The 12183-nt window shown below is 38.5% G+C and overlaps 1 protein-coding gene across 1 annotated transcript in view; it reads left to right on the top strand.

Annotated features, from left to right (window-relative positions):
• The window catches only part of GABA-B-R1 (gamma-aminobutyric acid type B receptor subunit 1), an 84496-nt gene that overhangs the window by 3251 nt on the left and 69062 nt on the right, over window positions 1-12183 (top strand). Inside the window, exons 3-5 of the mRNA XM_037413555.2 lie at window positions 6822-6992; window positions 8224-8325; window positions 8432-8497. Of these exons, the coding sequence (XP_037269452.1) occupies window positions 6822-6992; window positions 8224-8325; window positions 8432-8497 (339 nt within the window). The remainder of the gene's footprint in view (window positions 1-6821; window positions 6993-8223; window positions 8326-8431; window positions 8498-12183) is intronic.

Below are 12183 nucleotides of genomic sequence, written 5' to 3'. Positions count from 1 at the left end.
ACTATGTGAAAGATGATAACACATGCTGAAATGTACAGTTCAAATATAAGTCCACCCTACTGTGAGTTAAATCAAAGTCCATTATGACCGATGTTTCAAACATAACTAGTGATGAGCTTAATAAAGCTCTAAAAGGCATGCCTCACAAAAATTGCCTGGAGAAGAGTGCATGATAGCTTATCTGATCAAAGATTGAGGAGACCTTTTATTTCTGCACTCTATGCTCTAAGGCTCTAAACTTCAAATGTACCAGTGAGCTGGAAAAATACAGTATTTCAATAACATACAAGAAGTAGATATGACCTATGGAACAACTAGCCTATGTTCGACCTAACACAAAATATTCACAAAGGCAATTCCAAATAAGATAAAAGATTACTCAACTGAGAGAGCAAGCTCGTTTTAGGAAAAAGTGCTCTACATGGAATCACCTACATGGGAACAATTAAATGTTTAAAAAATGTGCTGCACACAATAAATGCTTTAATATGGCAATCGTAGATTACAAAAGGGCATTCAATTTTGTAGTGGTGTCGGCAGGTATTGAGTCGTCAAGGGCTCCGTGAGACAGCCGTGAGTGCTAAACCTAACAACTCTACGGAGATTTTCCATGTACACTGCTAGAAAAGCAGAAAAATCCTGAATGAGAAATGGGTTCGTCATCACTATACAACCTTAGCATTGTTGTTCACTACATGTTTGAAAGTATTTAAACGGCTTGACTGGGAATAAATAGGAATAAACATCAATGGAAATTATCTTGGCTAGTTGCACTTCGCAGATGACAGTATGCTCTTTGAAAATGATGGCATCAAACTGCAAAGAATGAGTGAAGACGAAACCAAAGAAAATGTTAAATATAGGGTTCATGATGAATACACATCAGACAAAAATAATGAATGAAAAAGAGTTCATGATAGAAACTGGACCATACAGTCTTTAGAAGAGTATGTATATCTAGAAAACTTTCTAACAGGAGAGCCTACTCATGTGAAGGAAATTCAAAGTAAAATAGGGACAGGCTGGTGTGCATACGATAATCATTCTCAACTTGCAGTTTGACATTGTCACTAGAGCAAAGATGCACAACTATTTCATTTTCCAGTTCTAACATCTGGTGCCAAAACTTAGAGAATGACAAAGAAACTCAAGTAGTTAAGGACCACACAGCACGCTATGAAACTGAACATAACGGACATAACATTGAGAGCATGGAAGACAGCACAGATCAGAAAACAAACGGTTGGCCAATATTCGAGTTGACATAAGAAAAAAAAATGAATATGAGCAGGTCACATAATAAGAACAGAACAATATATCGGATACCAAGAGACCGAAAATGTGGTGGAGCATAGCAAAGGGTAACGTGGCGAAATAAAGATATTTGCAGGTATAAAGTGGAATCGGCCTGCACAGGACAGATTGGGTTGAATATTATTGGATGCGGCCTTCATATTTCAGGGAACGTAAGATACCCTGATAATGATGATCAACAAAAACATTTCTGTTGTGCACTTTGTTATTGCTCTTTTAGTCCTATTACACTTTTGTTAACATAGTTCGTAGTTCATACACCCTTTTCTCCTGTTACTTTTGACTATAATATAGTCTGTATAGTAATGTACCCAGTGTTCATCGTTGCAAAAAACTTCAAAAAAATATTTTGATGTCTGTTACGCTCTTCATAATGTTGTCTATGCTCTGACAGAGGCAAACATTCAGTTTTGGTGCAGTTGTTTGGGGTAGGCTAGGAAGATACATTTTTCTACTTCCAGTGCCATTCTCGATTGCCTTTAAGCCATTGAATGGAAGTAGAATTAAGATGCTGCGGGCTGAGATAGGAAAGATGTTGCCAGCACACTTGGGCTCAGCATATCAATGGACTTTCTAGAAGGGCAGCCTGCACGTGTACGGTGGCGGTAACGTTCACACCATGTTTTTTGGGGGCACAGTGTAGTTACAAGAGTGGGCCTAATTATAGCTGGTGTCACAAGGTTGCAGATAATCCCAGAAATTAAAGCAGTGCAAAGCAAGGCCTGCACAATTGTCTACCTGTGTGTGCCAGGGTATTGCAGGCGCCATCGGCCACCAATGTTGATTTTGGCGACACCCCACTGGAGGCACTATTGCGACCCGAAAAGTCTATTGAGGCGTGACTTGTATTACTGACATGGTCGCAACGGCTATGCACTGCTGAGCTCAAGGTTGTCAGTTTGATCACAGCTGAAGCAGCCAGATTTTATGGATGATGAAATGCAAAAATACTTAATTATTTAGATTTAGTTACAAATAAATCTTCCACCAGCCCTAGCATCACCTGACACTGCTCTCAAATATGCGTTTGCAAAATGCTGTGTTGCATGGCATTGCCAAACCACTTTAACTTTTTATCCTATAATATTTTCTGAAGTTACTGATACAAGTGAAAATGTTATTGTTTATGCTCCAGGATTGCTGACTGACTTACGTATAGCATACCCAAAGCATTTTGTCATGGAGTATAAGTCTAATTTTTTTCCATCAAGTTTCACTTCAAGATAGTTTTATGGGATTTCAATTCACCGTAGCTCCTACTATGAAAGTAGACTTCCTAAAAATATAATTTGCAAAAGTGACAGTTGCACAAACAAGGGACGGTTCTATGTGAATCTTCAAACCAGAGCATTTGTGAGGAAAGCGTGTGACACCTTTGCTGTTATGTTTGGTTACCCTGTTTTTTTTACAATAAATTTGTTTGTATATGTAAATGTGAGCATGAAGGTTACAAAGCATTATTGTTTAATCCAGTAAAGTTATTTTCACTGTATTACGTTTTAGGTAACATTTTTCAAGCCCACAAAATATAATGTCACGATGGCTCTTCTACATCTGTTATGCAACTCTCTCAGCTATGCTTCTAAACAACAAAGCTCATGTGCCTACTGTGCAAGATGCCAGTAAGGTTATTTTAATCTGGTTACAGCGCTAGCTTATCGATTATCATTTTAGACCGTGCTGTCATGGCTGCCTGCTGGATGTTGGGGCTTATCATTTACTTTCATTAAAGAACGTGCATCTTTCCATTCGTGGGAAGACTGCTGAAAGTGCTGTAAACTGAATGTGGAAGCATCCACTGATGTCAATTTTTTTGAGGAAATATTTTGTGGCCTTTCTTTAGAACCCAGCCCCGTCGCGGTGGTCTAGTAGCTAAGGTACTCGGCTGCTGACCCACAGGTCGCGGGTTCAAATCCCGGCTGCGGCGGCTGCATTTCCAATGGAGGCGGAAATGTTGTAGGCCCGTGTGCTCAGATTTGGGTGCACATTAAAAAACCCCAGGTGGTCAAAATTTCTGAAGCCCTCCACCACGGCGTCTCTCATAATCATATCGTGGTTTTGGGACGTTAAACCCCACAAATCAATCAATTCTTTAGAACCCAGAAAAAGAACCATGTGAATTATATGATTGTGGGAATTTCATTTAGTTTCATTGAGAATTGAGAACAGTTTCATTGACAATTTAAAATAGTTTTTCATTCTTGATCGTGATGGTTTGGCAACTGAAGTTAACTTAATAAGTAGCCTGAGACATTAATCGAGAACAACTGAAAACAGTATGCCATTGGTCTCAATCAGCTAAAATGCGCTAAAGGTTGGTCCAAGTGAAGTGAAATATCGAGAATAATCTGTTGATTAAAGGGGGAACTTTCTTTTTTTTTTCGGACATAGCACGTTATCTTTTGATATCCTAGTCTCATTCTGTTTTGATTACTTCCTGGCCTCTCAGATGCCCATGTAGCTAGTGTAAATACCCGTAGTCACATTATTTCTGTCTGATTTGCCATATATGAACCATCATTAAAGAACATGCAAACTAGATATTGTGCAAGCAAATAAATTCAATTGCCTACTTCAGCTAAACTGATACCTTGTTTATGGTACTGAGATTTAAGTGCACTTTAAAGAACCCCAAATGGTTGAAATTTCTACAGCTGTACACTACCACATTTTCATAATCATGACATGGTTTTGGGACGTTAAAACCCAGGTATTATTATTATTATTATTATTATTATTATTATTATTATTATTATTATTATTATTATTATTATTATTATTATTATTATTATTATTATTATTATTATTCCTTGTTCATGCACAAGTATTGCATGCATGATGCATGTGGCGCATCATGGTGTATGTTGCCTAATGCCATTTATTACTTCCCCACTTCATCTAAGATAAGTCATGGGGATGTACGTACAATTCGTACTTTTGATTTGTAGCACAGTCACATGCGGCACTTTTGATCACCATTAATCCTGCCTGTCATCATGAAAAGTGACCATTGTGGCTGTGGTAATATGCATGCCATCATCATCTCTACAATATTCCGCATATTCCTCACACCAACCAAAACCTGAGGGGCCCTGCAACACTTCTCTAAGTTATAGAATGACTTTATTATTACAGTCTGTTGCCTCACTAATCACCTGCCTTTATTCGTTCATATTCATAGAGTATGCACAGTCATCCCAAAAACTGAGCATTTTTTCCTTCTTTTGTCATGATGAGCATGCTAGACAATACAAGGGGAGAGGGGGAGGTGTGGCTACTAAGATATCTTCTTGTTGTGGTACATTGCCTTCAAGATTATCTGCTGGCACACCATTCATGAAGTCACACAAACATGTCATGTGCTTGCTGAGTACTTTGTGATGATGTTGCAAAGGAGAGAGCTAGCAATGTTTTAGTATTTCTGACGTGGAATCGTAAAATCCTGCCAGGCAATTGTATTTTGTTTATTTATTTATTAAAAAAATACTTGCGTTACCTCAAAGACATTATTGCAGGCTCGACATATTTAGTACCTTATGCTACCTGTTGTATACTGACAAGCAACAAAAATATACAAAACAAAGCTAACATTGAAGTAAACAAGGTATAAAAGGATAGGTTAACATGTTCAAAGGTTACAGAAAGCTCAAACAATGACTAGGACAATTATACATTACTTTAAAGACAATCTGGAATAAATATTAGGATCATCACATAGAGAAATGTAGTTTTTGGTAACAAGTTTCAATCTCGTACAGTTTGTGACTGACATGTTTGCAAGAGCCTCAGTACAGATCAGGAGCATTTATTATGTTCCAAAAATGTATCAGAGCCCCTTTGAGGCATCTTTTATTAGGCTGTCACAATAGATGGGCACGATAATGAAAAGTGTGATAGACCTCTTTTACTTGCTGATGGTTTAAAAACTGACCTGAAAGATTCATGTTCAACAATATAGAACAGTGAAAGTGAACTGAGCACTCTAGGATCAAAGGCTGGGTCAGACCTAGTCGGTACAGCGACATTTTAAAACTGGTAAGTGAACAAAGATGGGGTAAAGATGAGAGACAGAGCGCTTTGTGTGTTGTCGTCTTCTCCCCGCATTTGTACGCTTACTGGTTTCAATATGTCACTGTGGCATAAAGCTTTACAGAGTCCTTTATATGCTCTGTTTTCGTGTTAGTATATATTCATTTATTTAGGATATCTGACCTTAATTTTCTATAACTTTATTCAGTTGGCATAACCTTTCTTTTTTTTTCCTGACTGCATTACTTGTATATGCAAGCTTTTGTTCTGCCCTGTCAATGTTGCTGTAAAGCTTTTGGCACACTGTGGGGACACAAGGCTATCAGGTACAGGCTTTCATTACAGCCCACATTTCTCACTTCTAATTGTGCTCGCCATAAAACTTGTGCTTGATGAAACAATCCAACAAAAACAATCCAAATAAAATGATGTAAGAGTGACCACACAACACTAGCACTGGCAAATAACTGTGTGTTAGTTTATTACACCAGGAAATATATAGCTGAAAAAAGAAACAAGACTAAAACCATCATGTACACATAAAGATGAAATGCAATATGAATCTGCCAATGAGTCAAAGTCTCCCTAGTGAAGCCCTTCAAGACACCGTTTTACTATCTTATGTTTATGGCTTGTTAGAACACAATGGTGCTCATTTACAAATTAATGATTGTGTGGGACCCAGCAGACCATGAAAATCCATGACCTAGGAGAGGAATTGGGAGACAGGTGGAGTTATTCACAATAGCCTGGTAAGGAACGTTACCATAGTTTACATGTTGACAAAGTGCTGCACTGACAAAGACAAGTCTCTCTGTTCAAATGTGGACAATGGTGACATTCCTTGTCTGTCCGCTATTAATTGCACAGTTTATGAGTAGATTCTTAAGCACTCTGTCATTGCGTTAATCAGTGCAGATCAATAACAGCTACTAGTAGTTTTTTTATTGTTACTATCATAACAACCTCATCGAAATAAGACCTGCTGAGAGGTCAGATGCAGCCAGAGACGTTATATTTATCTGAAGTTATGTTGCTTTTAGTCTCTCTTTATTTACCTTTTTTTTTTTTCACTGGAGAGGATTGGGGGGGGGGGGGGGTTCTAAATGTTACATTTTAAACTTCGTAGATATAATATTTATGCTCATGATGACATTTCTCATTTCTTAAGCATGTTCTCAAGTGGCTTTTAAACATTTATAATAATTGTGAAACATTTATTTGACCCTCCAAGCTTCATAGTTTCAGTCCCTTTTGAACTTCAAGTAAAATTGTTTATGGGGTCTTTAGTATGCTATTCAGATCAACTTCATCATGCAATTCATGTGCTGAAGTTATGTTTATTCATGACTACCGTACAGCTGAGGCATATTTTTGACTTTGCATATTTTTGTATCAAGTGATAGTCTTTGTCTTCGTATTTTACAGTTGTGTTAAACTGTTAAGAAGCATTTGTCTGGTCAAATTTCTGTTTGCAGATATCGTATGGGTCTAGCTCACCTGCACTGTCCAATAGAAAACGTTTTCCGACATTCTTCAGGACGCATCCATCAGCTACTATTCACAATCCCACACGCATCAAGTTGTTTCAGAAGTTCTCTTGGTCAAGAATAGCTATTATTCAAGAAGCTGAAGAAGTTTTTATATCTGTGAGTCTTCTCTGCCCTTGTTGTCTAAAAGTCTATGTGAATTTTGAACTCACTAGGTGCACTGGGATAGCTTGCTCCCATTTTATTTCTAAAGATTTGGCAGGGCTTTAGCCTGGCCGATTTCGGTTTTGTTGCCATACCGTCTAGATCTAAATTTTTAAAAAGTAGATTGTTTTATGGTCTATATGATTGCATTCTGTATTAAATATTTAGTATGTCATTTGCTTATGCGATGACTGAAGGGTTTCATTGGTAATGGTTGAAAAATTTTATTGTACATTTTAATTACTGGGCACTCGTTATTTTTCCTCTTTAACTAATATAAACGGTGCCTGTTTGTGTTGGTAATTCCAAGTAGTTCTTAAAGGGATACTAAAGAGAAACAATGACTTGGTTTAGATTGACAAATTGCACTCTGAGAACTCTAATGCCATGCGTTTCACTATCGTAAGCTCATTATGAGCGGAGAAAATTAAGGTTGAAGTTTAAATTTCACACCAAAATCTCTATGCGCGACGCAAGAAATTTCAAAATGTGTTTCTGTGGTATTCGCCCAATGAAATTTTATGAAACTTGGTATGTAAGTCTATGGCACCCACAGATTACAATGTACTTCTTTTTTATTCATTGTAAGTAACGTAGGACCCAGTAGATGCCTTCACAATTTCTTACGTCATGGTGTTCGGTGCGGAAATGTCAAGATGGCGTCGTCACCCGCATTGTCTTTTCGCGTGTTTTCTCACTTACTAAGAGTCGTGTTGCGGTAAGACTGGTGTTTTCGGGATTGTGAAATTGTACTTTACTAATACCCGAAAAATCATTTTGCTTTTTAGTGTCTCTTTAACATGTCACGCCTTTACATGCTGTGGTGTCCTTTCGTGGTGAAGTCAGCAGCACAACAAACTTCTGAAAGAATTTATTCATTTGTAATGCATTGAGAGCCTTTTAGAAATGAGTTGTTCTTTTTAATATTATTTCTATGACAGCATTTGCACAAGAGCAAAATGTAAATGAAATAAAATACAAAAAATGTGGTTGTCAAAATTAATCTGCAGGCATCTACTGTAGTGTCCCGTATAACCCACTGTATGACCCCACAATTTATTCTTTATCATATCTCATGTCCTGCCTGCCCATCATTTCGTATATTGATTAGTATTTACCTAGCAGGCTATGTATTAAGGCCATGTTTGTGGGCTTTCAAATATTTTTTTTTTTTTTGCTTTTTCAGACAGGTGAAGACTTGGAAGCACGTTGTAAAGAAGCACACATTGAAATTGTTACCAGGCAAAGCTTTCTAACTGACCCCACTGATGCAGTCAAGAACCTTGTGGTGAGTCTTTTGCTTTCGCAGCTTCATTGTTTGCTTCTTCCTGTTCTAGTTATATGTAGTGCATATGTGATAAAAAGATATTTACATTGTCCTTTTTTTTCTACAGAGGCAAGATGCACGAATCATTGTTGGCATGTTTTATGTTGCTGCAGCGAGACGGGTATTTTGTGAGGTATGTACAACTCTTTGATGTGAAATGTGCTGTATTTCATTTTATTTTTATCTATATTTTCATCATTAAAATTGTGCTAGCATGAGTGAGTGTATGAGTGTGGGTGTGTGTATGTGCCTGTGTTTGACAGAGAGAGACAGACAGAGAGCTTGTGTAGTTGTAAAGTGATATCAGTTATGATGTGCACCTGGTCTTCCAAGTCAGTAATACAAAACAAAATGGCCTTGGCCATCCGCTCACCAGTTTTTCTTTGCAAGATGAGTTGTAACATGATTTCTTCAACTTTGATAGGAAATTTATTTCATCTAAGCTGTAGTGAATTGGGCATCACTCATTGTTACTGTCAGACACCTCCTTGTCATTGTAAACAGCGTTATAAGGGCCCCTAAACTACCCAGAAGTTGAAGTGTAGGTGTGGTGTTTTAGTTAAGGTGCAGTCTCCAACAGACACATAGTCATACTAGCCAAGTTACGCATGTTTGGTGAGTGACACATGGCAACCGCTAGTTTTGCTATTTACTATGTTGTTTTTGCCCTATGTTTGTCGGCTGGCCTCCTTTCCCAAAGCCACTTTGCCCTTCTCTCCAAGTGGCCCTCTAAATCTCATGTGACATATGTACGTCATCACTAAGGCACTTCTCTGGTACCACAACTTGGTCAACTCTGTGCTCTTCAGCTGCCCGCTGAAGTTGACATGCCGGCCCATGCTTGCATGAATCGTGCTGGTGTGGGCCCTATGTTGGTTCACTAGCACTTTGACTCTTACCTTATGGGCTGCAGTCACCGATTTGCAAGCATGCACACGCGGGCAGCATGACAAGGAATAGCAAAGAGTTCTGACTGCTGTTTGCAAACTGACCAGAAGCCGTAGATTCTTGTTTGACTAATGGCAGCATTGATTGTTGACAGCATTATATATGCAACATGTTGACATCACAAACATGACTGGGGAATCTAGAATGGCCTGGAAAAAAAGAAGGGATTCTCTTTCCCGCCAATAAAAGCAGTGCAAAAGCACGTCACAGTTCCATGTGCCGTTTCACACACTAGATGGCGTTAGCTGCATCCAGTGGCTTGTTATTGGAGCTCTCTCAAACGAAGACTGAGAGTGGTTAGTAATAAACAGCCTGTAATCATTCATCTGTTGCACGCTGAAGCCAGCAGTGTGCCGTGTTGTGACTAATAGGCCTCCAGCAGCACATTACATTAAAAAAATGCCGCACCATAGTTTTCTGGCAGAACCCCTTTAAAGTGTTGCATCTTTGGTGCCATTCATGGTAGTTCAAATATCACTTTCCCTATACAACTTGCAAGCAATGACAACCAAAAAAATTGTACAGCAGGCATAAAGCCACTGCTGTTCCTACATCTTAGTTCTCTACTGGTCAAATTCTCAAGTTCATGAATTTTGTCATGTTTATATCTTGAGCAATTCACAGAAGTTGTAACCATAATTAGAGCCAGTCGGAATGGACTAGGTGAGGTCTTTGACAACATGGCATAATTTAACAGCATAGATAGGAGTGACATGAGGTTTTAGTTCCATAACTTTAATACACATGGTGATAGTTTGTCACTGTAGTTTTGGTGTTCTACTTGACTGTGCATTTTATGATTTAAACATTTTAAAAATGTGCCAATCAGCATAGAGTAAGCTTATCCAACTGTATTGTAATTGGTATATTGCACAGCACAGGACGTTTCAATATTGGTGAGGTGAGCATTGTATGAGCACCAACTGTGGCTGGTTGGGGTAGGTAGTCTTGAGTGAGCGAGAGCGTGGCCCTTGCCGCATAAAACAGCCTAAGCAGACCATTGACAGGCTTCATTGAAAGCCTTTTCTACTGTGACAAGTTTTAGTGGTGTTGATTTTTAGTCGGACCATTTCTACCTGGTGTGACTGCATGCTTGTCATGGAGCAGTCAGCAAGTCCTTACTTTGTTGTGAAATGTAGGGCCTTACTCACTTGTGAGACCGAAATTGGAAAAGCTTGGTTTATGTTTTGTTCTTACAAAAATTTATGTGCACATTCATTTTCTTCAGAATGTGTCCGTATAATATAACACAGGTCACATTCATTGCACCGCATACATGTAGACTTTATTAAACTAGTTTTTAAAAAAAACATTGATGAGGAGCCACTAAGGCAAAACTTTTGTGCTGTTCTATTAAACTAGTTTTTAAAAAAAACATTGATGAGGAGCCACAAAGGCAAAACTTTTGTGCTGGTTCTAACAGCAGAAGCTGCTCATTCGTGCAGGTTTTGAGTAAGGTTAATTGCTTATGATTCAGGCTTGCAGTGATCTTGTTACTGTTTCAGAATAGCAGAAAGGCAGTTGTTGTCAAGTCCAAGTTGTTCAAATATTGCCTAAAGCTGAACAAAGTTTTAAATGTAACTCATCCTGTATGCATTGTCATCTATGGCTGTAGCACTTTGCATTTATATTTCTAAATAAGAGCAACAGTAGGCACGAGAGACTCTAATTTTGAGAAATACCAGTGTCATCACTGTAAATAAATGCTAGCATTGAGTTATTAAAAGCTAGCATGTGGTCATTTGTTCTGCACATTTACGCTTTTTTTTTATCAATTCAGTGTGCACAACATTTTTGAATTAAAATTTTATCTGATCAAGTTTTGCTACCTAACTTTCTGGGACCCTAAAGCTTCGCCTTTAGGAGTTGGACGTGATAGCGACATCCTGTTCCTAGTGCATACTTTAAACAGTTAGTGCATGAAACCTGTTAGAATTTGCTATGCACCCACAACGTGGTCTCAAGAGAATAGGCACAGTAGCATGTGTGCCTTTTGTAGTGGGGTACCGGCTTTCAACCATGCAGCCATTGTGATAATCACATATTCTAATGCCCGTTGGTAATAGACGCTTGTATCACACATTATTACTGAAATTTTTCATATTGCATTGTGAAGCATGCATAAAGGACGTGTGTGTTTGTGAAGCATGAAAGCTACTTTAACTGCATTTACAAGCAGAGGACGTTCTTTTCACTGTTTTCACAAGCAGAGGCGTGGTCGTATTGTAGAACATGCGCTTACCATGCAAACGACCCGGGTTGGATCCCCACTTGGACCCAAAAAACCCTGGTTTAGTCCCCACTGTGCTCCAGGATTTTTTATTATTTATTTTTTATTTAATTCACATAGTTATCGATTTTTCGGTCATGCATAACATGATGATGTTTCGTTCACAATCAACGACGCCAAGTTTTTGCGAAACGAGCTTTCAACGCTATCGCATTTATAGGAGCAGGCAGAATGAAAGGGCGAACAGGTTTGATTGTAACTGGCTTTGTTTCAGTGCTATATTTTGCAATATTGTAATATATGTTTGATTGTGTTGTAGTGACTCACTTGAAGGGGCCCTTCAACACTTTTTGAGCATGGTCAGAAAATGCTGCTGATTGGTAGTACAGGCTCCAGAGAACAAGCGGGCTAAATATTATAGCGCAGCACGCGGCCTGAAATTCATGCTAACTTCTCAAATTCAGCTAAAAATTGCTTTCTCTTCTCTCAATAAATGACGAAATAAGCTCGAAAATCACTCGTCGCCGCCATTCTATCAGCCATTGGCTGATTTGAACATAGTACGCTCATTACAGAGATCAACCACAGGAGGCCGCGACTTTTCCACGTGTGCACGCACGATTGCTCTAAAAAAGCTGTGT

The sequence above is a fragment of the Rhipicephalus microplus genome, chromosome X, assembly GCF_043290135.1.
Source record: "Rhipicephalus microplus isolate Deutch F79 chromosome X, USDA_Rmic, whole genome shotgun sequence".
Lineage (NCBI taxonomy): Eukaryota > Metazoa > Arthropoda > Arachnida > Ixodida > Ixodidae > Rhipicephalus > Rhipicephalus microplus.
This window is presented reverse-complemented; position numbering and strand designations above follow the sequence as displayed.